This window comes from Apium graveolens, chromosome 5 (genome assembly GCF_009905375.1).
Source record: "Apium graveolens cultivar Ventura chromosome 5, ASM990537v1, whole genome shotgun sequence".
NCBI lineage: Eukaryota > Viridiplantae > Streptophyta > Magnoliopsida > Apiales > Apiaceae > Apium > Apium graveolens.
This window is the reverse complement of record NC_133651.1, coordinates 14,987,560-15,013,494: the sequence shown is the minus strand read 5'-3', so window position 1 is coordinate 15,013,494 and position 25,935 is coordinate 14,987,560. Positions and strand designations below refer to the sequence as shown.

Sequence of the window (25,935 nt, the reverse complement as noted above, 5' to 3'; positions counted from 1 at the left end):
TTTCCTTTTCTAACTCAGTTTTTAGAGATTCATTTAATTTTAGCACTTCATTCCTAACATAAAAAGCATCATCTCTATCCTTCTGGGTTTGATGGAACATGACTAACTCTTTTTCTAAGAAATCATTCCTCTTCTTAAATGCAAGATTTTTAGAAGTTAATCTTTCACATGTTAAAGTTTGGTCTCTATAGCTAACAAACATGGTTTTAAGATATCTTCTCAACTCATTAATATCATCAGTATGAAAAGCATAAGTAGTCTGAGGTACCTTTGTTTCAGCAGCTTCAGAACTGCTCTCAGCACTTTCTTTATCAGCATTTGCCATCAATGCATAGTTCTCCTCACTTTCAGAGTCTGAGGTGTCTGTCCAGCTTTACTGCTTTGTGACAAGAGCCTTGCCTCTGTCACCCTTTACCTTCTTGCAGTCAGGAGATATGTGGCCTTTCTCACCACAGTTATAGCATTTAACATTGGTGTAATCTCCTCTGTCAGACTTTCCTCCTCTGCCTTCAGATCTTCTGAAATTCTTCTTATCAGAACTTATGCTTTTCCTGGAAAACTTCTTTCCCTTCCTGAACTTCCTGTATGCAATCTTTGTGATTCCTTTCACCATAAGAGCACACAGCTTCATCATCTGCTCATCAGCATCAGTCTCAGGCAACCTTTCAGAATCTGAGTCATCATCACTCTCAGAACTTGATGACTCAGTATCAGACTTTATGAAAAGAGCTTTACCCTTGTCTTTCTTTGAAGAAGCTGCTTTGTGGAATTCTTCTTCAGCCTTAAGAGCAACTGTCCTTGACTTTCCTCCTTTCCTCTTGCTTCTTTGTTCCATCTCCAGCTCATGAGTCTTGAGCGTTCCATAGATTTCGTCAAGAGTTGTTTCATCAAGATTGTAGTTGTCTCTTATTGTCGTTGCCTTCAAATCCCAGCATTCAGGAAGATCTAACAGGAACTTAAGGTTTGAATCTTCAAGATCATACTCTTTATCAACCAATGACAAATCATTCAAAAGTTTGACAAATCTATCATATAAATCATTCAATGACTCATTAGACTTTGAGTCAAAGTGTTCATACTCTTGAGTGAGTATTGTCTTCCTGTTCTTCTTAATTGTGTCAGTTCCCTGACACCTTGTTTCCAGAGCATCCCATATCTCATTAGCAGTCTTGCAGTTGATTACCCTGTTTGACATTAAATTATCAATGGCACTATGCAGTAAGTGTCGTACCTTAGCATCCTTAGCAATTGATGCTATGTCCTCAGCAGTATAATCACTCTTCTCTTTTGGTACGGTCTTTGCTGCTTCACCTGCAACTGCAACAGCGAGTTTGGTTGGTTTGTGAGGACCTTCCTTGATTCTATCCAGGTATTCTGGATCTGTTGCTTCCAGAAACATGGTCATCCTTACCTTCCATATGGGATATTCAGATGGTCTCAGTATGGGGACTCTGATGGTCTCATACCGACTCTGAATTTGTGTCTTTGGTGGTTCCTCAGTTGTGGTAGGCTTAGTTGGAGTTTCTGTGTCCGACATGATTGTGTTTGGATCTTTAACTGTATGTAAGTTAACAGATAGGCTCTGATACCAATTGTTAGGTCACACACACACTGTAGAGGGGGTGAATACAGTGTATAGTACACTCAAATCGAACTTTAAGAACTTAAGTAACAGAAAACAAACTTTATTGAAACAATAAACTCTGTTACAGTATGGAACTGTTACCTCTCAGTGATGAACAAATATCACGAGAACTGCTAGGGTTACAATGAATAATCTTTTCTAATAATGATAACACTTATAGTGTAAACCCTATGTCTGTGTTTATATACTACACAGTTACAAGATAATCGCTAATTGATATGGAATATAATTCTGCTTCCTAAAATATATCAATCAGATATCTTTTCTTCCAAGTATTCCATTCTTCACGGAATTCCTTCTTCATGCATACCTCTTCTTATGTTTATCTCGATCTTCTTTCCTTTAATCAGCTACTGTCCTTATCTGATTGTCCTTCAGCACTTAAGTTCTGATATCTATCTTCTGATGATTATCTCCTGATAATATAAGTACTGATATCCTTAAGTCCTGACTTCCAGTATAAGTACTGATCAACACTTAAGTACTGATTTATCATGTTCACGTAAGATTCTGAAAGCTCAACATAAAATATATTAGCCATGACATTATCAAATATATCTAACAGGATAACCTTCTCCTTAGCTCAAAATTTATATAATCTTTATTTCCTCATTTTTTTAGCTAACAGGTTTTGGTATCACCATTCAAGATACTCTTAATTACAATAATATAAATGAAATCTAACACATTGTTCAGTATAATTTTATCTAAGATTTTTACAATGTGTGCCTATGGATACGTGCTAAGAGTTAGTGTTTGATAAGATGTTTATAACCCTATCTCATCTCTTCTTTAATTTTTATAAATAAGATATTTATTTTGCTCCTTTTATAATTCTCCTCCCTTAAAATATCTTAAACTTGGTTGTTTAATATATTTATAAGGAATGTGTTAACAGCAATTTCAATGAATTATCTCTCTTATCTATAATGTGCCTACGTGACAATTTTAGAGATTTTATTCCTAAATTTCATTTTCAACCATTTTCCCTTTATCTAAAAATTTTAGGTGACAAAAAATGAAATCGATTATTTAGGGGAGAGGAAAGCAATCCCTTAAAATGTCACATTATCACCGATTTATTATAATATTTACTTAAAAAAATTATAAATATAAAAAAATAAAAATATTGTCATTAAATATTTTAAATTTAAATATATATTTTATTTTCAACTATATTGAATATAAATAGTTTAAATTTAAAATAATATTTTGGATATAACTAATGAATATATCTAACACCACTAGAACATAAATTCTTACGAGTTATTGACAACTTTTTAACTAGGTAATTAATAGTTTAATACTATATTTTTGGGTTAAAAATAGGAAACTCAATTCTCATGTCTACAAGCTTACAAGTACAAGTAAACTGAACTCACGACTTAGCTCACGACTTAGCTGTTTGAACATGAGCTGACTTTTGAGCCCAACAAAATTATTTAAAAATTCAATTCATTTCCCCCCTTTAGTTAATACTTAATTCTCGTTTGGGAAATCTTAAAATAAAAAATTTATAATTTAAAATAAATAAGTGACTTATAAGTGATAAGTACGTGAATGCTTATAAGTTATATAAATATTTGGTTAATTTTACTTATAAATCAGATTTTTTTTTAATTTAAATGAACTAAAATAAATATTTTTAAATATTATTATCTTAATTCATGACTTTTAAATTAACTTAACATTTAAAAATATAAATTTAAAAATTAAAATTAATAAAAAAATCAAAAATCAAAATAAATTGAAAAAAAGTACATCGTTACTAATATTCAACTTATTAGCTTATAAGTTATAAATTTAATTTATAAGTTAGTTCGACAAACACTCGTCCATAAGAAATAACGGACTTATAAGCCAATAAGCTACTTATTCATCGGTGGCCAAACAGGCCCTTAATCGTGATAATCTTCCCGCGAAGTGTTTGCCTGCTGGCTCCGATCTGACTCGCCAAATGATCGCGCTTACTCATAGCTCATCTAAACACACCGATTATCAGTGTTATATCAAAGACAACAACTCGTCGGCGATCTGAGTTAATTTGATTTTGAATCGGAGAATAACAATGATAACTCGTGCTAAACTCGCTGAGCAACTCAGAGACTACCAGATCCGATCCCAACATAAATGCTCTGCTCTCACCTTCTTCTCTCCTAAACCCCAAATTACATCCTGGTACTCTCTCTCTCTCTCTCTCTCTCTCTCCCTCCCCCTCCCTCTCAAGTCTCTCTCTCTCCCTCTCTCCCTCTCTCTACCCTCTCCCTCTCTCTCTCATTTTTGTGTATGTTTTACTTATCCAGACACTCTGGACTTTACAAATTAAGTATTGTTTGATTTTTTTGCCTCTTAAAATTTAGTATTTTGTAGATTTTGTTTTTTTTTTAAAAGATTGATCATCGATGAATGTGATACTAATTTTACTGCATTAGAGATATGTCTAACTGCATTGCATTTATGGATGATATTTTGATATATTATCGCTTTGCTTGTTGTAAGCTTGTTTACTATTAGAGGATAATTGTGTTTCTGTCGTAACGAGTTGAAGAACATAATGATAGTAGACTTCATTCTCTAACTACATTAGGACTAAGAGAGACCCCAATATCAAGCATTGGCCACATTCTTCTTCATTTAAGATCAATGTGCTCACTTATTATAGAGCTTGACTGATCTTCTTTCTATCTCCTCTTGATGTTGAATATGTGTATTTCAATCTCGAATATTTTGACCTCTGAACATTGATTAAACGCATTTTAGTTTAAAGTCACAAAAGATCGATGTGCTCATTGATCAATTGTGATATAAATATTTAACTGTGTCGTTTCATATGCGAAAAGAGGGTTGTGATTATAGAGCAATTGATGCTAAGGCAGTGATGGCAGAACAGAAGTTTTGGTTTTTGGTTGGCAATAGTGCTTATGATTTGGTTTTAAATTGAGTGTATCATGGTTCATATTTTTAGATTATGCATGATATTTATGATAAAGGTTGAACAAAATCTGAACTTGTGACCGGTGTCTCTGCTTATTCAATGGCTTCTTCGCATAAAGAGAATGATGTCTATTGATGTATTAGCTTGTGATATCAAGCAATATGAGCAATCAAATAAGTGTTTTAGTTTCTGAGTGCATAGATGCTACTGCACAAACTTCGTCACATAATGCACAGTTCCTGATAATATAATTCCTAGTGTTATTCCCAGGCAGTCACTGAAATTTGCTTCAGTTACACTAATTAATAATGGCTAGGTGTGGAACTTTTTAATGTGAATTTGATCAAGCTACACCAATGCTTCTCTGTTCAACATATTTTAACACATCCAAGTCATATGTATCCTAAACAAGTGAATTAATATCTGCACACATTTATAACTTTGGAAATCTTTTTATTCGTGGAATACAATTCCTTACAGATATCTACTTATGATTCTTTATAAGACATCCTAGAAAAAATTAATATGCATACGGTCATGTTTTATCTAAAAGATTATTATAAATTTATGCAGGATTGATGTCACTGTGGCCATTTTGTTCGCCATACTTTCTTGCGGCCTTGTTGTCTCTTCATATGTAACACTTTACTTCCGGCACTTCTGGATTTCCTTTTTCATTGTATGCCTTGGGATTCTTCTTCCCTTGTGCTTGAGAAATTCTAGGCAGGCACTTGCAAAGAAGAGGGATAGAAGAATGTTATTACCGTTGTCCATGTGAAGAATGTTACAACATACTGGCTAGTAATCACCCTAATTTGCACTTCTACTATTGAGAATATTGTGCTTTTTGTGCAACTTCCACAATTTAGCCTCGATCAGAAATATTCATGCAAGCCTACATCAGAATATGAGGTATATATCTGAATCCTCATTCTCAATGATCCATTCTCAGATTTTTTCTGACAGTGGCCAAACAAATTCTTTCACTTGTAAACCCACACATGCAAAAGAGCTATATGTTACTATATTTATCATTTTTGTGCTCCTCTGGCCTGTATCCCAGAAGGATGTCAAGGTTTAGTTGTATACTATGTGTAGGATAAATGGTACTGCTTAGAAGCCGAGGTGTTAGGTGATGTCTTGTTGAGTACTTAAATATATGGAAGGCGGAAGGATATTTCTTAGAGAGGAAAATCTCTAAAGAGGAAATGTTTAAAGTTTCATGTTGTAAAAGGTTTACCAGATGAAGATTTATCCGCAGCTGTAAATTTTTTGTGAACTTTTTTAAAATTTTGGCTATATACTTGTATTCCATGGCATTGTGAATTGTTTGTACCTGTACTCATCCATGCCTAATCAAAATCCAGCCTTCATTATGTGCAATTTTCTTATGGTTGGAACATCATTCTTAGTGACCAAATTGTTCAGTTTTGCAAAGAATATTAGACTCTTTTTTGAAATAATATTAGACTCTTAATACGGAAAACGGAATATGTTGTATATAAAATATAAAATGAACCTACTTTACTAGGATGGCCCCAGTTAGAAGAGGAAAATTTGAAGTAAAGGGCAAGGAGAAATGCTTCAGAGTTATGTTTTCTCCATTAAAACACGTATTTTGGAAAACTGTTGAGATAAATAAAATGATTGGAGCAGAGTCGAGTAGATTAGGATCTGTATACAAATTTAATTGAACAATGAAAAACAAGTGCAATTGTGCAATTTAATAACCCAAAAAATATATTATAAAAATCAGAATAAAAATTGTTATAATACAAACAACGTTTTGGAAGATATAATTTTGTTACTAGTAAAAACAATATGAGAAGATTGAATGAGGACATGTGTTGTATAGCTCACACGTGTGATGCATGTAGAAATAAACTCCAAATCTAGAGGAAGACCAGGATAGTTATGGGGAAGAACGGGGACTAATTACTCCAGAGCCCTCTAATATATATTCTAAACATGCATATTGTATATTGTTTGAACAGTTGGAACTGTTATTGAAGAATTCAGAGGAGAAGATTAGCAGCATTTAGAAAAAATGCAGAGCGGATTAGCGAGATTAATTCGAGCACGAAACACAGATATGTTCTTCTCAAAGATTCAAAAAGCTGTAGGTATCAGATTTAAGTCTGGTAAACCCCCCACCACCGAGAAAGGGTAAGTAATGTTCTTCATTTTTGTTCAGATTCTAAGCAGTAACGTATAGTAAAGAACAGCATAGGCGATAAATATTATTATTCGAAGATTCGCTGCCAAAACCTATTATTGTGATCAATATTGTGTTTTGAGCCTGATAAGATATGATTTCTATTATACATTCATGCCTGTTGCTAAGATATGGTGCTGCTATAACAATGTAGGGATGTGATGTCAAATACGTTCGGGGAAGGGTACTCGTCGAGGTCAGATGAAGAAGGCTTTGGAGGTACAAATCAGACTCTTCCCGGTAGTCGCAAAGAGGATAATGCTCCTAATTCTAATGGTACCCCTACCCTCTTTCTCTCTTGTGTTAATTTCTTCAGATGAAGAATTGCATGGTTTTTTGTTGAGGATCGATAACGATGATATGTGTATGCAGAATATGACAAGAGTCAAGGGAGCGAGGTGAAGGAGAAAGAGGAATCGCGAAATCAGACCAAGAAATGAGGCAGTGCCTGCTGCTGGCAATCACCATCCAAGATTATCAAAGACCTCAAACGCAAGATGAGAACACATTTTTGTTTCTGTAACTCTTTCTTTTTTATAATTAACATGAAATAAGATGTCCTTAGTTTCATCATTTTAATTTGTATGCTTTACAGACCTTGAACTATCTGATTGTTTATATACCTTTAAACATAGCTAGGGGTTGTTTATATACGCCAGTAAAATTTCAAAAATTAACTAGATGAAAATGGTCTAATCTTTTCATGCAAGAAAATAAAAACAAAATTATGTAAATCTGAAGATATTTTTTAACACTTTTTTGTTATGCACTTGGACTTTGTTGAACCTTGTATCTATTATAGCATGTTTAGCTTCTTCTTTGTTTGTGCTAAACTGAAATGCACTCCTAGTTCGAGTAAAAAGTGAAATGCTTAGTCATTAATAGTCTTCACTACAAATTTCAGAAATAATATAAGATCACATAGTAGAATAATACTGTATAATCAAACCCAGCCAAATGTAGTTCTAAAAAATTTAGCCAACGACATAATACCCAAAGAATAAACCCTAATCCAATTTCATGCAACCAAACCACAACAAAAAAAATACCAGAAAGGAAACAAAGAGCTGAACAATACCAAAAATAAAGAACAATGGAAAAATAAACTAAACATAACTGCAAATTTAAAAGAGACAAAAAAAAGTAGAAAACCCAATCACAAACATCAATCATCAATTGAAATCCAAACTAGAAATTTCAAATCCTTGCGACATGAAAATCTGTATTAAAGACACAATGTGACGGAGCACGCAATTCTATCTACCACTTCATCAATTTTGCTATTCATCAGATTGCTTGGGATCTTCTTTGATTTCATCCCCAGTTTCGTCCTAAGCATCAGGAAACAATACAACATATTTAGAACTAGACAATTACAACCAAACAAAAATCAGAATTAGTCAGTTACAACATATATTACTTGCTTGGTAATTATCGTTCAACATAATGGTCAGACAAAAACTATGTTGGAAGATAATTACCAAGCAAGCAGTACATGAATCCAAGATAACAAGGACTTGCAAAATGCATCAAAAGTCTCCAATGGCCTGTAATTTGTTTGATTATCTATTCCTTCATATATCATTTTCATATACGAAACAAATCTACTAGAGACAGAACATGTGGCTACACAATGAGCCTGAAAATTCAAAGTGCCACTGCTTTGAATTTGCAACTGATAATTTTGACAAAACTATACCACCTCAACTATAAATCACTCGTACATAAGTTGGTATATTATTTTTTTCTTTCTCCAAATGTTTAATCCAAGGCAAATTTGTTAAATATAAAGTTAAGCAAATCTTATATAATCTTCGTTCTTTGTAATCGTTAAAGTCTTTGTTCCGCTCAGACCATGTCACAGCTTTGTTTTAATGTTGATTGTGTCCTATCATGTTAAACTAGCACCAAGCACTTCGGCTTTAATAATTAAAATTATTCACGAGTGACCAGATAAAGTTAGACATGACAAAATAACAAATCAAACTGCCAGAACAAGCACAAATTGCACATACAAGCATGAAGATCCCTACAATAAAGTCATGCAAGGTGCAAAAAATGTGAAACATAAAGACAGTATATATACCGCAATATCAGATGTCCACAATGTCAGATTGTCACGGAGAAGTTGCATGATTAGTGTGCTATCCTTGTAAGATTCCTCACCCAATGTATCCAGTTCAGAGATAGCTTCATCAAAAGCCTGCCACATATAAGCAGCTTCTTATTTATAAAATTGAAAAGTTCAAGATCTATGAAAAAGCATAAGTCATGCTATATACATATATAAACATCCAATTGTTAGTTTTCCATAAGAAAAGCTTGAACCTTAAGGTCAAAATTCCAGAATTACACTTTGTTCCTTGATTTGGTCAACAGCATAAGCGGCAGAATAGAATAAAGAGATAGGTAAAAACATCCTCTACTTTCAAAGATTAGAGAAGTGGCATATCTTATTTTCTCTTATGTGTTCTGAAGGCTAATTTCTGAATCTATTTGAGCATTCCAAAAAGAATAACGTACCCTTCACATGCTTACACTCGTATGTAATGGATCAGCATAAATATCACACTATTCATACTGAGACTATATTCCTAATCTCTATTTACTTCTCTTCAAATTCTATTAAACAGCAAGCCATCAATTAATCATTTTGCACCACAATGTCCAATGTACAATGCATAGCAGATACTTTCATTATTCTACATTACAGGAACAACATCTGTAATAACCATACAATATAACAAATTGCCATTTTCAAAAAAATGATTTTCTTCTGTTTTCTAAAATAGGATAAGCCTCACTGATAACACAATAAAATATTACCCGTGATCCAATTCGCCAAAGCTTAAAGACGCATAAACACATTAAAGTGAAGAAAGCAAAGGTTAGAGTAAGAATATACCTGCTTTGCAAGGTTGCAAGCACGATCAGGGGAGTTGAGAATTTCATAGTAGAAAACTGAGAAGTTAAGAGCTAGTCCAAGCCTTATTGGGTGAGTGGAAGCAAGTTCAGCTAAAGCAATATCCTACAATTGGATAAAAATATACCTCAAAACATAATACCAAAGGTATTTTCTTTTGTTTCTTTTCAATAAACAAAGCAAAGTGGTTATGGATGATAATATAAATAAAGAATGCAACATGGTTATAAATAATAAGATGACTTAGAAAAAGCAACCTGAGCAGACTTGTAGGCAAGTAAGGTGCTCTCAGCAGCTTCTTTCCTCTCAGCCCCAACCTTAAATTCAGCCAAATACCTGTGGTAATCGCCTTTCATCTTCATGTAGAACACCTTGGACTCAGCCGAAGATGCCGAGGGAACCAGATGTGAGTCGAGAAGGTTCAAGATCCCTTCACAGATCTTGCTGAGTTCAGCCTCAATCTTACCCCTGTACTCCTTTATAATGTTAACGTGATCTTCATTTCCACGGCTCTCTTCTTTCTGCTCAATGGAAGATATGATCCTCCAAGAAGCCCTTCTGGCTCCAATGACATTCTTGTAAGCAACTGAGAGAAGATTCCTCTCCTCCACAGTAAGCTCCTCAACATCCACGGTCTTAGCAACTTTTTCCATGAACTCAACCATTTCCTCATACCGCTCAGCCTGTTCGGCTAGCTTGGCATTGTAAACATTGTCCTCACGAGATGCATCTGAAGCCACCATCTTTACTTATAAATAATCTGCATAAATCAATTTTTTTATTTTTAATAACAGAGATCAAATTAAAAACTAATGATATCACCAAAATTACAAGCATAATATTGATAATTGAAACCCACATAACTACATCCAAACTCCTGCAATTCAGAATCATGTAATTCTTAACTTGCTTAGCCAAAAAAGTTATGTACAAAATGGCAATGATAAACAGCAATTTGCATTAAGTCATGTGTAGTATGGTAACAAGTGATTTTTAGCATAACTGATGATTTGTAATCGCTATTTTTAAAGATCTGCCTAGACCCAACTCAATCACATAGAACATACAACTTAACTTGCAATAACAAAAAAAATTAAAATTTTCAACTTTAATACAAATGAATACCACATCTAAATTGTAACTAAATACATACCAACAATAAAAACAGAATAATCACATAAAATTCATCAATCACAAAACATAAACAATTAAAGAAAAACAAATTAATAGCTAGTTTCAAACCTTGATTATCAGTACATTTACATCATAAAGTTGTAAAATTAATATACAGATCAATCAAAGTAACAATTTTTACGAGTTAATCAACTTGAATATACTTAAAAAACACCTACAAAAAACCTTAAAATCAACAGATCGACCAGTTTTACTGAGAAACAGTTTAGCAGCACCTAAGAAAAGTCAAATCAATCAAAAAAAATGTAAAAACAATTAATTAAACACACAAATTACACAGATCTATACATACATAGACAAGATGAGATGTAATAAAACCCTAAACCTAGAAAGAACAGATCATAACAGAACATAACATACCTCTTAATCGTAGGTTGTGGTTTGGGAGGCGAGAGAAGAGAAATGGACGTGAAGCTGTCGAATAAATAATGTACGGAGATAAAATGGGCTTTGATTTAGGCCCAATAAGAGTGTGACAGCTGTCTAAGACGGTCAAAATGAATTATGTGAATACTATGTTGTTTTCTCACGGGTTTCCTAACACTATGTAGCTTGTCTAGTTGTCCCGCTGCTGGATCCCTACCCCACACTACACACACACACGTCTACAACAGATCATACGGTTTTTTATTTTTTCTTTTTTAATAAATTGATAAAAATTTAAATCCTACATTATTGCAAATTGTGAATTATGGATCCAGAAGATTCAATTTCTTGTTCTTTTACAACACTGGTCTAAATTACTTGTTTATAAAAATAGTCCGGATGAAAACATTTTCAATTCTACCTCGGTAATAAATTACTTGACCATTTAATTATTACGCATATTTTAAAGTACAATAAACGTATATTTCCAATAATTATTAAATGATAAAAATACCTTTTTTTTTAAACTTTGTGACAAGAATACTATTTTTTGGAATGTTTGGCCAAAAATACCTACCTAATACGCATTTTAAAATTGGGTATTACTAATACGCATTTTAGAAATGGGTAACTTGTATAAAAAAAAATTTAAAAAAAAAATTTAAAAAAAAATAATTATGGATACGCATTCGTGAGATGCGTATCATGCATTTACAAAGCATGATACGCATGTCAGTAATGTGTATCATGATTTTACTTTTTTTTTGTTTTTTTTAAATAATACTCATTTGTCAAATGCGTAATAGCCTTACCCATTTTTAAAATACGTATTATAATTGTATTTTTGGCCATATCTTTCAAAAACAGGTATTCCTGTTACATTTTCTAAAAAAAAGGTATTTTTGTCATCACCCTTATTAAATCTTTGCTTTATGAATACAATTTTAAATATTTTAACTTTTATTTATAAAAAGAAAAATTCGAAAAGAGATATACAGAGTACTTAGGTTAAAAATAAGATTATTAAGATTTCATAAAATATTAACTTGGTGTCCTGTGTCAAAATGAATTAAAATATTGAATATATTATGCTGGCTTAATCCTCAAAATTACCATCCAAAATAGAACTAGTGTACCAAACAAGGGGAATCAAACAAAATTTGACATCATCAGCATTCACAAATTAGGGGGATCCATGTTTACATCTAGAAAGTGCTTAAAATAAACATCCACATGGAAGAAGTACAATAATGAGAACAAAACAATTAGGTTGGCTTCCGCATGTTTCGCCCTGCACGAATTACTTCATCCACCAGTAACAGCTGAGATGTGATAACAGGGCTGAAAGACAAAAGAACAAATATAAAACATTAGTCATGTACTTAATAATCTTAAAAAGAAATCTCGGATCTCATCTGAAAAACATATGACATCTGATAGCAGAGATGCCACGATAGGAAAATTGCTAAAGGGTTTAATGCAAGTTACCCTGAGTTGATTATTTGTCGTTTTACTGAGTAATTGTCAAAAATTCCCTCCATCTGTGGGTCAATAGGTTCGCCAGTATGCTGGTTCAGTCCCACAACATTCCCCTTGTCATGCTCCCCCTACAAATAATTAATGAAGAAGACATAATAAATAAGTCATAATTGTCACATCAAACATTTGATTTAAAGAAAAGAAAATCAAACAAAGTATATATGAATCAGTAGTACCGTGAGAGAAATGATGACATCCTGGGTGTCAAGGCCAGAGTTTTCAGCAAGTGTCTTGGGCACCACAAGGAGAGCATTAGCAAAAGCTTCAACGCCAAGTTGTGCACGCTGTTAAATAAAATAGCATGTTCAGAAACTAGCCAAGGATTCTCCAATCTTATAATAAAGAATAAAATGGATGGGATTCAATACCCCTTGAACAGTTTTCTTCACTTCGTTGAGTAAGTACTGTCTGGCTGCAACTTCAAAAGCCCCTGCTCCCTGAATCAAGCACAAACTATGTTAAACTGCAAACCAATGTCCTGTTTTCTATGATATATAAGAATGCCTGATTCAGTCACCAAACTACAACCCATTAAGCCAATAATGTGTGAATGCATACAAATTGCCCCTGATCAGATTTTCTGCTCACTTAAGCAGGTTATTTCATGGTTCTAGATCTTATAATTCAACAAAAAAAACCGAAGACGCAAGACCAGTCAGTGACAGCAGTTCTTATTAAGAGAGGGCAGCTTACTAGTACAACTGACTCATCCTCAAGAGTGTTTTTAACAGCTCTAAGTCCATCACGAACAGCATCCTTAATTTGGGCAATGGTATGGTCATTAGGGCCTACACCATCGAAAATGGCAACACGGATTAGTTAACTAACCAACAAAAGCAGTAGGCTCATTAGTTGTTACTAAGTGAGAACAGGTTCCAGAAGACTGTGAAGGTAAGAAAGTACTTTGCCATACCTTTAATTAAAATAGTACAGGAGTGAGGGTTCTTCACATTTTCAACAAAAGTGTACTTCTCTTCTCCAAGGACATGCTCATACACTAGTCCAGCCCAACCAAGACAGTCTGGAGTTAAGTCATCAACTGAATTAACAGCATCCCCGCCACAAGCCAAAATCAATCGTTCCATATTCCTTCTCTTTGCTCTTCGAAGAGCAATAATCTACGGGAACATTATATCATCAAGTTAAGAGACATTATATAACAGATTGGAAATCCAGATCAATTGCAGCATCTTACTATTGTTAAGCTTCGATCATGCATCTAAGAGTAGAATAGTTGTCATATAGACAGAGAGAAATTAAAGACATGTCCAAATTAAAATAAAATGGCATCGCTCTCTTCCAATTTCTTAACATCGAGTACTATAATATCTTTGGCTGTTTTTTCCCAGCCCTTCACTGAAAACAGGTCATATAGACCAGGCCGGGACCCAATTCTATAAAACCCAAACTTTCTAGTTCTGGGGCCAAGACAAACAATCACATACAGTGACCTACACAAGAAACGCCTAATTTGTTCATAGAACAACTAGATTTAATTAAAATAAGACGTATAAGTTTATATAGCCGTCCATTGAAGCAAATTAATATACTAAATGAATCCCAGAGAGTAAAAATATCAAGCTATGAGTTCTACAGCACATTGTTCTGATGGAGAAAATATGATTAAGTATATATCACAAGTTCAACTATGCAAATTTTGCATTTCATACTAGGATACTAAAGCCATCATACATCAGCAATGAATTATTTTTGATAGACTCAAGGGCCTTTACTTTCTGACTGAGAAAAAACAATGGCAAAAAGAAAAGTGGTCGTAATCTATTGTTGTAATTTAATACTATAGAAGCTCTGTGGAGGACTTTATTTTTCAAAAGTAAGTTCGATGCACAGAAGTAATAGATGATAATTTGATAAGAAGTACAAAAAGGGCATATAGGCCATAACATGCTAATGTTTTTTCCAGAACAATCAAACTGGGAATTTTTAAAAACAGCTCAAACCTAATGATCTAGTCCAAAAGGTAAACAGTCCACAACTATACCCCCATCCCCTGTAACTAAAGATAGCTTTTAATTTTTATATATGACATACCCCTGCCCTTGCGAGAAGATCCAACGAAGGAGGATCAATTCCTTTTTGATTGATGACAACAAAATTGCTATCACCACCTACGCAAACCTACAAAAAAAGGGTATACATTTAGCTTAAGAATCTGAAATTACAAACAAGTATATTGAAAAATTGAAACAAATAGTCCTGTTTTTCCAGACGCACTTCAAGTTACTTGATTCAGTACCTTATTCTTTAGTTCAATAATTTTCTTGACTCTCTCATCAACAGAACGTCTTTCTGCTGCAACCATTGCTTCTCTTTGTTCTGCATTTGAGTAGAAAAATCCTGCATTTATTTCACTGGAAGAAAATAGTTCAGCTTCAATAAGTTAAAAAAGTAATCATAACTGCGCACAACAATATTCTCTGAGACTGTAAACATGAAGACGCAAATGCATCTACCACAGCATTAAAATCTTTCAAAATGGGACTGCACAGATTTTTTTGATCTTTCCCCAAAATATGAACTCAAAAGGAAACAATATTTCTTCTAACTAACTTAGTTGGGAGGGGGGATCACTACAACTACAATACTGGCTATACAACTTCAACTACAGAGGTCGATCAACCATATTTTCAGCCTCATAAACCTTTTTTATCTTTAAAAATGGTCGGCATTCAGAAGAAGACAAGAAGCAGATATTCGGATTAGTGAAAACCAAAAGATGCTTTCTATTTATCCCAAAAAAAATATAAAGCTTTCAAGCACCTGTGAAAAAAGTTGTGACTATTCAGAGAGATTGTTTTGGAGTTAAAGAAATTAAGTTTAATAGCAAAATTTCAGAAACAACGCTGTTTTAAAGTACTCCACATTTTAGAGGGGAGGGGGAACTTGGTCTAAAATTACCTTTTCTCATACTCTAGTGATACATTGCAGGTCAACATATAACAATTCTCTGCACGTCTCTTCATGTCTGGATGTCTTGAACCATGGTCAAGGACAAGCCCCTCAACCTACAATGCACAATAGTCAAGATATATTAACATGGTGATTCTTAATCATACACAACGTCAACCACAAACTAATACTTACACAACATAATTAATAACTGAGTCTCACTCGCAAAATCCGGGCAAGCTAATACCTTCATAAAATTTTGACTCTAACTCAAACGTATTTCATAACTGCTGATGTTGTACACAATTAGACATGTATCGTCATGTACATTAAAAAGTGCCACAGGATACGTAAAATGTCAATATGTTCTAAAAAGTGCCAAGTGCTTACTCTATCAAGCAATTGTTGAAGGTCTAATGAAGCCAGTAAATTCTGCTTTTCTATTAGACAAACATCATTATAAATTCTATGTGATTTCTTAAGCTTCAACAATTTATTACTTTAATAAAGGCTAAGCAATGCTAGTCTATATGCTTTTCAGGGTATTATTTTTATAGCAAGAAAATAAATCTGTGACTTCGAATCTACTAGTTAAGTTTTGCGATCGAGCATGTTTCAAATATTTATCATTAATCAGTAATCTGATATACATATATATAGGATCACTAAAGGTCGATTTCAGATAAGAAAAAGTTTAAATAGTTATATGCCAGGCTAACTACTATGTCAAAGGGCATAAAATAATTTTACTTTTTTTCTGAAGTATACCAAGTCTTTTTGTACTGGAGTGTTTTAATTGTAAAGCGTTGCCACCCCACCCCCCACCCCCCAACACATCTCTCAGTGCAATAAATGATAATCATTTAAAATTTAATATACCAACACATTATTAACCATGTAAAAAAGACAAATGGTTTTTCTTATAGAAGGGCCGTCTTCCCATTCAGTATGGGCAATATAGTGGAAGAGGAAAAAAATAGTTAGTCCATAAATCGCGTGTTTGGTGTTTTAATTACATATAACTTAAGATTGCTACTCACGTATAACCATTGTAGAACCATAGCATTTTAAAAGTATGTAAATACTTTAAGTGAACTCGGATAACTTTTAGTAATCTAAATCAGAGGGGGGGGAGGGAGAGAGATCTAAATTACAGAGAATGACAATAGTTACATACTAGTCGAGTGTCGACATCAAACTTGTGTCTCATGTGCATAATCTCAACCATAAATAGATCAACAGCTTCTTCAGGCTTGCGAATGCATAGCACCTGTCAAACGAAGGTCACAAAAATTTGCACTTTGAGAACTCTAGTTCATTAAGTGCAATTAGATATACTAGCTGTGAAATGGAGAAGATCTAAAGATACACATCTGTTTACTTTAAACTTTAAGGCATATATTATCAAATTTTAAATTACTAACCGCATTTACAACAATATCTGTCAGTTGGTCTGCCAATGCTTCATACAGCTGCAAACAACAGTAAAGACTGAACTTTAGATTTCACATTGAAAAACATGCACAATGTGATATGCAAATTAGAACAGAATAACAAAGAAACCTTTGTTCTCAATGTTGTTCTGGCTACCATCTTCAATATTTCTCTATCAGGTTCATTGCCCATTACTACTGGAGTCTTAAATTTCTCAAGAAATTGCAGTGTTGCTTTCTTTGCAATTTCAAAACCATCAACCAAAAGTCGTGGATGCATTCCTGCATAGGATGAAAAGAAGAGATTTTACACTCATTTATATATTGATTCTATTCTCGTGTTAATAATAGAGACGTAAGAATGTCCAAGGATCTAGAGAAATTTGGCATGTTTAAACATAAAAAGTGAAACAATTACAACCGGTAAGTTAGAGACCAACTAAGTTAGAAGATGAGTGCAGCTGAAAAGAAGACAGGCAGAGACGGTAAGGTGGATAAATACTCAAAAGTAAAAATATGTTTCATTTATTAAGTATGCTATATGTAAAAGGTCACAACAGGATTGTTGAGAAGGGAATATTCAAATGATAGGACGAACAAACAGACAAGAAGCATGACATGAACTGAAATGCCTCGTCTGATGTTTTAAAACAAAACTGTTCAAATGACCATTTAAACTATGTAAAAATATTTATGACACAAGTACAGCATTCTATCACTGGATTGTATTACTTAGGCAGTCCCATTGGGATATAATAGCAATTGCCTGATGTCTTCCTAATAATTGCAGCATTTTTAAGTGTTACTGTATAGCACTTTAATCTGAAGATTTAAAAAATTAAGTAGGTGACTGTTGAATACAATATATGATTCAATTAAGCCGCCTCCTGACACCTTGAGGTTTTAGGAGAGAGGGTAACTTACAGTTACCAGTTACTGGTGACGCTAGTTTGTAGCATGCTACCATGATAATAATTACTAAAGACGCAATCCATTTTTTTATCAAGGCGCTTAGAAATAATAGATCCACAACTACAGTACGGTGTTAAATCTCGGATGGGGGGGATATTTCCGATTTACATATTTGAATAGCTTCTGTCTTCTGTTGCTTTGGATGAAAAGAGATAGTTTAACCAATTTTAGTCTGTATAACAGATTGCAAAATTATATTCAGTTCTGGTAACTGGTAGTGTGCAAGCAACATTAGAAAGAAAATAGAACAAGTAAAGACCTTCATCTATGTAGCGTTCAGACTGCTTCATTAGCTCGCCAATAAAGATTACAGTTGATGTAGTACCATCCCCGCTGATATCATCTTGAGCAACAGCAGTTCTTGCGATCATAATTGCAGTTGGGTTTTGAATTTGCTATAGCAGTAAACATAGTATCTATCAGCATTATACCAAAAACAGGTAGCTCAAAATTGAAATGATAAAGAAGTCCAAACACAGGGAAATGATACTGACATTTAAGCATGACATAATTAGGTTTACGCTGTTTCTAGCTAAACAGGAACTATTCATACTGTATTGTGCTTCATGAATCTTCACATCTCCCATTTTTATATATGTATATTTGCAGTAAAATTACATAAAGAAATACATTGAACTATTCTAGGATATCAGCATTTATAAAAAAACAAATATCTCTTCGGAAAATTGCAAGACCGGAGCTGAAAACGGTAATATCTTGTCAAGGCTACATTGAAAGACGCTGTATAAAGACCAACTGCTATAGGTACAATAAATATATTTTAATAAATCAATAAAATATTAACTTACTAGCAGTAAAACATCACAAAATCCAAAAACTAAATATTATGAGTCCACAAATTAGAGCAAACTAACCATCTCTTTGAGTAGCGTGTTGCCGTCCTTGGTGAGCTTAATATCACCAGATCCACCAACAAGCCTGATATTTAACAAATTAACAAATAATCAGATATAAATTAACAAATAATATGACAAACGTAGCAATGTAATTACGTAAATAAACTAAATAACTAGTAAAAGCGAAACAGGATCTTACATTTTAATGGTACCTTTCGGACCGAGATTACTCTTAAGAACATCCTGTAAACCCTTAGCCGCGTTAATATTCATGTGAAGCGCCGCGGATTTGTTAAGCACTTCCGCATTAGGGTTAAGAACTCGAAGAGACATTTTTAGTACTGCGGAATTGTAATTTCATCATATATCACATTTTAAACGTATACCAATAAAGAAATTAGTAAAAACATGTATGTATTGCACGTAAAAAACGAATAATTATTTTAAGCACAAATTATATGTGTGTAAGAGAGAGAGAGAGAGAGAGAGAGAGAGAGAGAGATTACCTTGGAGTTAAAACACGAGTGTAGATCGGCGATTTGAAGATGGATTTAGAAGGGGGAGGAGATGCGTTCTGAGAGGAATAGAAAGAGGGGTAAGGGAAGTTGTTACTTGTTAAGTGAAACTGATGCGTGGGTTTAGGGTTTTCTGGAGATCTTACACTCTTCTGAGACGACGTCGTTTGGAGCATTTTCAGTTTATAGTCTAGTATATGTAGTGTTTTTTAGGAGTAAATTAGTTGATGGTCGAAATGTTGCTCAAATAATAATCTTTTGATTTTTCAAAATCAATAAAATTTTCAATTATAATTTAGAATAAAAATTAGATTTTAATATAAGGTTGTTAACAATTATTTATTTTCTATAATGTGTCAGAAATTTAATTGTTTATTTAGGAAAGAAAGAGTAACTTTTCAAAAATTAAATAAAAATTGGTTTGAAAATCTTAGTCAAAAATATGAATGAAACATGAATTCACATTTCACATATGTGAAAATGCACTTTGAGAGAGGTGAAAAAATGTTATGTACAATTTTCAATTTTAATATATTATTAAATATTTGATATCGTAGATTATTCATCGTTATTAGATTTTCTTTTGGACCGTTGTTATTAAATTTTAGAAAACATATAGGGACAACATGTTAATAAGAAATATGCTAAGGCATAGAGTAATTGTTGGGACAGAAATTTGATAATATTATCCCGAGTAAATATGGTCAAAATAATTGATTTTACACACGTTACAAAAATGATAGGGTTTGATTTTTTTATTACTCTAGGTATTTTATGATAAAAAGTCGGTTACTTTAACAACACTAAAATAACTTGTCAACCCTAAGTAAATTGTATTTTTATCTAAATTTGTATTCTATACTTATAACACTTAAAGTCTGTAAAAATGCAAAGGAGCAGACTGAAGTCTTTTTCCTAAAACAGTATCAAGCCTAAGGATTCTATCTGGAAGAAGATCAAGAAGATCATGCCTTAGAAGAATTTTGAAGAAACTTGGAGTTGAATAAATTTGTTTGGAGAAAAAAAATTTAAGTCAAGATATCTACAAGTCACAGATTTAATGTTATAGAGAAGTCATTCGAGAACTACAGAATGACTTATCGAGAAGTCATTCAAACTCCAGAGAGTACCGACGGATAAGCAATATCTACTCGACGGATGAGCTATATATCCACTCGATGGATGAATAACATCTACTCGACGGATAAGTTATACATCTACTCGACGGATGAGCAATATCTACTCAACGGATAAGCAACATCCACCGGGAGTAGAGAAGTCAGGAAAGCTACTCGAGAACTCAAAAATATAGCGACAAGTCATTCCTTCACTAGAGAACTCAGAGTTATCGACAAGTTTATATCCATTCGAGAACTCAGAGATATCTACAAGTCAAGTGAAGTTATGAAGACTAGAGATCTCGATGAGCTGAAGACCTCTACAAGCCAAACTCATTATGGAGTACTAGATATCTCGATAAGCCTTTGTACTTATCGAGATATCAAGTGTTCAAATGAATCAAACTGGAGATATCGAAGTACAGTCTCAAAGTACAGAATTGCAGATCAGTTTAATATCCAAAATAAACAATCAACAAATAATCCAACAGCTTGATTGACAAGTCTACAAAAAGCAGCTTGAAGAGTGTGCAAGATCAATGGCAAAAATTAACTGACAGAGGAAGATTAAAGTAAACACGGGATTGTAAAGATATGCTAAGCCATAAATGGAAGATTTGATTTTCTATAAATAGAAATGACAAGTGACAGTTTAGAAAAACTAATAGCATGTTTATTATCCACTGTATAAACCAACATTTAACTGGGCTATAAAGTTAACACTGGTCCTCTAGTTAGAAGTAACAATTTAGATCAAAATTCTTGTAACACTCTCGAGAGCTCTTTAACTTCGAAGAGCTTAGAAATTTTGTAGCAAAGCATCTTAATTTTTAATACAAAATTTAAGTGAGTTTTGAAGATCTGTGTACTTTATTTTGTGCAAGTTTAATTTCTGCATGAACATTTTTTTATACAAGATTTAATTTACTTTGTTCAACCGTTATCTTTCAAGAAAAGCCTAAAATCAGAAAAACACATTCACCCCCCCCCTATGTGTGTGATTCATTACCTAACAAGCGGTATCAGAGCAAACTCTGAAAAAAACATATTCAAGATCTTGGAAGAATGAATACACAGAAAATCAGTAGCATCAAAATTCCTACCTTTGACAAAACTAACTACACTTTTTGGAAAAAGAAAATAATGTTGTTTATCAGGATGGCAAATCCATTCTACATTCAGATCCTCAAGAATGGACCCTTCATTCCTATGATAATAGTTGAGGAATCTACAGATGGAGACATTGTCATACCAGCTCATTATGCTCCAAAAGATCCTGCTGAGTATACAGATCCTGAAAAGGAGAAAGTTTCCCTGGATAGCAGCTTGTAAATGATATTGATTGAGTCACTTGACAATGTGATGTACAACAATATTATCAACTGTGATACTGCCAAGCAGATATGAGAAAAGATTGAGATACTGTGTGAAGGAACTGAGGAGGTTAGATCAAATCAAAGAAGGATATTGATTTCACAATATGAGGGTTTCATGGCTAATCCTAAGGAAAGCATTACTGATGTGTTTGAAAAATTCAACAAGCTGATAAATGACTTGCAGTTTCATGACAAATACTATGAAGCTGAAGAAGTCAATCTAAAGTTCTTGCTTACTCGACCTGACCATTTGGAACAAAAGATCTCAGCAATCAGGGAAGGAAGAGACTTGAGCAGAATAACTCTGAAAGTTCTGTATGGGATTCTTAAAACATATGAACTAGAGATGATTCAAAGGCAGTCGCTGAAGTCTGGTCAAGGACATATGGTGGATGGCTCAAGTGCTTTAATTGTTAATGAAAGCCATTCATTCAATAATGAACTAAGATACCAAACTTTAAATGCCTTATCAAGTGAGCAGAGAATAAATGATTCACAGGAGCAAGTCATCTTAGAGTTGGAAAAGAATGAATTTTACACTCTTGAAGAACTAGATGAGTTAGATCAGTCTATGGCTTATCTAGCTAGAAAATTCTCTAACATTGGAGTAAAGAAGCCAAGGTACTTCAGGAATAAAGGACAATTCTTCAACAAAGACAACAGCTGGAAAGAAAAAGGGAAGTACAATTCTGACAACAAGAGTGGTTACAAAACTGGATCTATTGACAGATCTAATATAAGGTGCTTCAATTGTGATGAACTAGGCCACTTTGCTACAGAATGCAGGAAACCCAAAAAGGCAAAGAAAGACAAAGCTTATCTTGAACTGGAAGTAAAGTATGAAGCTCTTCTGAAAAAGCAACAGAGCAAAGCTTACATTGCAGAGGGAAAGAGTTGGATTGATTCAGATAATGATGAAGATTAGGAAATTGAAAACTATGCTCTAATGGCCTTGGAGCAAGGTGAATCATCCTCATCAAAAGGATAAACACCAATTTTTACCACTATTGATTTAAATGTAAATCAATACAAGGAAACTGTTGAAAAGATGAGCACAAAAATGTTTCACATTCACACGAGCATGGTTGCTCCTAATGAAGAAGTTAGCAGATTAACAAAGATAAATAAGAAGCTTGAAAGTGAGAAGCAAGAAACTGAATTGTTGATGGTTGAACTTGAAGCTTTAAAACAAGAAAATGCCTATCTCAAGAACAAGCTCAAGTGTGCAAATAAAATTGAAGCAGTGTTAAGGGAGAAACTAGAAAAGAATGAAGTAAAGATGAAATCTTTCAGAAATGCATCTGAACTGGTTCAACAGTATCATGAGAAGAATAAGCCATGTGCAAACATTATTATTGGCCTCGACTATGAAGACATGAGTGACAAAAAGATGACTGTAGGTGACAAAGAGAAAGCCAAGAAGACTGAGAATGCTCCAACCTTTTTGAAAGAGGTTAATGCACCTACATTCAAAGCATGTGTAGTCAACTTCAGTGAAGAAGAATTGATAATCAAGCAAGAAATTGTTGATGTAGATAAAGAAAAGAAAACTGAAGAATCAGTTCAGACTTCAAAAACTGAAGAAAAGCTCATGAACAGTCACAGTCCCAAGACTCATGTTCAAGAACCCAAAGTTGTAGATGCAAAAAAGAAAAAGAGAAATGGAAATGGAAAAATAGGGATAAACAAAAGCAATAATTTTGCTTATATTGCAAATGCTCCTAGAAAGAAGTGTGAAAAATGTGGCTCTTCAAAACATCTAACTCACCTTTGTAAAAAGGTTGTTAACAAGCCAGCTGAAGGAGCTTGCAAATACAATGAAGCTAATTCTAATGATCCATATTCATTATGTGACAAGTTTGACTGCATTCCTTGCAACATGAAGGTAATGAAGAGTTGCCATAAACTGAGAGTAGATTTTAAAGAATCAAGAAATGAGTCTACATCAGAAGGAAAACATGCACAACAATCACTGAATTTTGTTTCTTCTAAAATTACTTATTCTACTTCTCCTGAAAAAGTTACCAAGAAGAAACTACCCAATATTGCTTGGGTTTTGTTAGGTCACACAACACTATAAAAGGGGGTTGAATATAGTGTTTATACAATCAAATCGATTTCAATACAAGTATGTAACAAAGATCAAGTATATTCAAATAAACTCTGTTACAATAGAACTGTTGTTCTCTCTTAGTGATGAACATTATCACTAAGAGCTGCTAGGTTACAATGAATAATGTTTCTCGATTATGATAACACATATAGTGTAAACCCTAAGCTGTGTTTATATAATACACAGTTACAAGATATCTTCTAATTGATATGGAATATAATTTTGTCTCCTAAAATATATCAATCAGATATCTTCTACAAGTCTTCTAGTCCTCTAACTCTTCATGCATATCTTCTTTTGTTTTAGTCCAAATCTTCTCCTGTAAATCAACCGCATTCCTTATCTGAAGTCTTCCCGCACTTAAGTCCTGATATATATCTTCTGACGCCTTAAGTTCCGACTTCAGTAAGTTCTGATTTTCAGTAAGTCCCGATAAGTTCTGTTGTTAAGTTCTGAAAACTAAATATAAATCAGATTAGACATGACATCTCAAATATATCTAACAATCTCCTCCAACTTGTAAATTATGAAAAATATACAAGTTAATAGATTTGATGATGCCAAAAACATTTAAGTACAAATGCAATGAGAGTTTAATAAGACAACTAACTACAACTTACAGTCCTTGTAGCTTTAACTAATCTTATCCAAAGTGATTTTTGACAAAATTTGATATCAGCTTTTCTTCTTTATTCCTCAGGACTTGAGCTATTGTAGCTTTGACTTGCTTCAACTCTTCATCTTGACTTCCAATCTGGTAGATTACAGTCCTTAGTGCTGAGATATGATTTCTTTATAAACCGTCACCAAGTCTGATCACCCTTAGATGAGAAGAGTCTCCATTGTAGCACAGACATTTCTCTTTCAGAATCACTTCAAGTTTAGCAGAATCCTTCTTCATTGGAATTTCACTTCCATCATCTTCAACTATGTTTGGAATGAATTATGTAACCCTTGAACCATAAATTCTTGCTTTATCTCTTATGGTCTTCATTATGAAATTTGACCATCTCCTGGTAATCTCAGACTTTATCTCTAAAAGATAATGAAAGAATTGAAGATCTTTTACAGATTTGTTCAGAACATCTGATTCTAACATTTGATATGTTCTCCCATCTTCAAGAAATAGAATCAGATTTTCTTTGACATTATGCTTATCATGAGCATCTGGTACCACTTGAGCATATATAACCTTATCAAGGTGTTTCTGTGTAACTTCTTCAAGAGGTTTGTCAGTCAATAAAAATGGATCCCATGTAAGTACTTCAACTCCTGTCTTGATCTTGGCTTCTTCAGAACCTAGTCCAGCTCTGTCTCTTGCTTCTCTGGCTTTCAATCCAACAGTCATGAAATCAGATAGCGGCTTGCTTTTCTTAGGATCTGATGGATTAACATTCTTCCATAGGAGTTTTCTCTTATCAACAAATGTTAATTTATTCAAATCAACTTGAGCACTGTCGGAGGTTGATGTCTTGATGACTTGATCAAAATTTGTTGTTTCTTATGCAGCTTGATGTTCTTCATTCTGAACAACTTGAGCTGTGTCAAAGGTTGTTTTAGATTCTTCAATTATCTTCCTTTTTTTCAGAGTTTGAACAGTTTCATCTACAACAGCATCATCATCAAATACTTGAACCGGTTTGCATATAGGTTTCATCAGGATTTGAGGAATCTTCATCTCCTGTGGCTTTGTTGGTTCATCAATTTTTCATTTCCCTTTATCTTTGGGATCAATCTGTGATCTTGTCTTGGGCTTTGAAGCCTCAAAATTTGACTTTTCCTTGATCACAATGCCTTTTACCTTAGGCCTTGGAGGTTTCTTAG

At 33.5% G+C, this 25,935-nt stretch overlaps 3 protein-coding genes and 1 long non-coding RNA gene across 4 annotated transcripts; 2 read left to right on the top strand and 2 right to left on the bottom strand.

The window, feature by feature from the left end:
- Positions 1-3,484: 3,484 nt before the first annotated feature.
- LOC141723489 (uncharacterized) lies at positions 3,485-5,956 on the top strand. The gene is made up of 2 exons (XR_012576287.1): positions 3,485-3,823; positions 5,154-5,956. It is a non-coding gene; the product is annotated as an uncharacterized LOC141723489 (long non-coding RNA).
- Positions 5,957-6,592: 636 nt separating this feature from the next.
- Positions 6,593-7,413, top strand: LOC141723488 (uncharacterized). Its single transcript, XM_074525306.1, has 3 exons — positions 6,593-6,746; positions 6,950-7,071; positions 7,168-7,413. The coding sequence occupies exons 1-3, from the start codon at positions 6,628-6,630 to the stop codon at positions 7,233-7,235; spliced, it is 309 nt and encodes a 102-aa protein (XP_074381407.1). The 5' UTR covers positions 6,593-6,627; the 3' UTR covers positions 7,236-7,413.
- Positions 7,414-7,879: 466 nt separating this feature from the next.
- On the bottom strand, positions 7,880-11,429 carry LOC141723486 (14-3-3-like protein A). The gene is made up of 5 exons (XM_074525305.1): positions 11,273-11,429; positions 9,976-10,478; positions 9,701-9,823; positions 8,882-8,998; positions 7,880-8,126 (listed from the first exon to the last, which is right to left on the bottom strand). The coding sequence occupies exons 2-5, from the start codon at positions 10,459-10,461 to the stop codon at positions 8,076-8,078; spliced, it is 777 nt and encodes a 258-aa protein (XP_074381406.1). The 5' UTR covers positions 10,462-10,478; positions 11,273-11,429; the 3' UTR covers positions 7,880-8,075.
- Positions 11,430-12,343: 914 nt separating this feature from the next.
- On the bottom strand, positions 12,344-19,652 carry LOC141723485 (T-complex protein 1 subunit zeta 1). Its single transcript, XM_074525304.1, has 16 exons — positions 19,496-19,652; positions 19,189-19,330; positions 19,008-19,071; positions 18,392-18,527; positions 17,291-17,442; positions 17,152-17,199; positions 16,905-16,997; positions 15,737-15,843; positions 15,075-15,189; positions 14,870-14,956; positions 13,731-13,935; positions 13,511-13,605; positions 13,186-13,254; positions 12,994-13,101; positions 12,767-12,885; positions 12,344-12,619 (listed from the first exon to the last, which is right to left on the bottom strand). Exons 2-16 carry the CDS (start codon positions 19,320-19,322, stop codon positions 12,544-12,546), a joined length of 1,608 nt encoding a protein of 535 aa, XP_074381405.1. The 5' UTR covers positions 19,323-19,330; positions 19,496-19,652; the 3' UTR covers positions 12,344-12,543.
- Between the last annotated feature and the right edge of the window lie 6,283 nt (positions 19,653-25,935).

What these genes read in the sequence shown, in the direction of transcription:
- LOC141723488 (XM_074525306.1), top strand. Translation starts at nt 6,628, where the DNA reads ATGCAGAGCGGATTAGCGAGATTAATTCGAGCACGAAACACAGATATG. An exon ending in CCCCCCACCACCGAGAAAGG is followed by an intron (nt 6,747 to 6,949) that starts GTAAGTAATGTT and finishes ATAACAATGTAG; the next exon opens with GGATGTGATGTCAAATACGT. An exon ending in TAATGCTCCTAATTCTAATG is followed by an intron (nt 7,072 to 7,167) that starts GTACCCCTACCC and finishes ATGTGTATGCAG; the next exon opens with AATATGACAAGAGTCAAGGG.
- LOC141723485 (XM_074525304.1), bottom strand. Translation starts at nt 19,322, where the DNA reads ATGTCTCTTCGAGTTCTTAACCCTAATGCGGAAGTGCTTAACAAATCC. An exon ending in ATCTTCTCGCAAGGGCAGGG is followed by an intron (nt 13,936 to 14,869) that starts GTATGTCATATA and finishes ATGTTCCCGTAG; the next exon opens with ATTATTGCTCTTCGAAGAGC. An exon ending in CTGTACTATTTTAATTAAAG is followed by an intron (nt 13,606 to 13,730) that starts GTATGGCAAAGT and finishes TCGATGGTGTAG; the next exon opens with GCCCTAATGACCATACCATT.
- LOC141723486 (XM_074525305.1), bottom strand. Translation starts at nt 10,461, where the DNA reads ATGGTGGCTTCAGATGCATCTCGTGAGGACAATGTTTACAATGCCAAG. An exon ending in CTTGCAACCTTGCAAAGCAG is followed by an intron (nt 8,999 to 9,700) that starts GTATATTCTTAC and finishes TATATGTGGCAG; the next exon opens with GCTTTTGATGAAGCTATCTC. An exon ending in TGTGGACATCTGATATTGCG is followed by an intron (nt 8,127 to 8,881) that starts GTATATATACTG and finishes CCTGATGCTTAG; the next exon opens with GACGAAACTGGGGATGAAAT.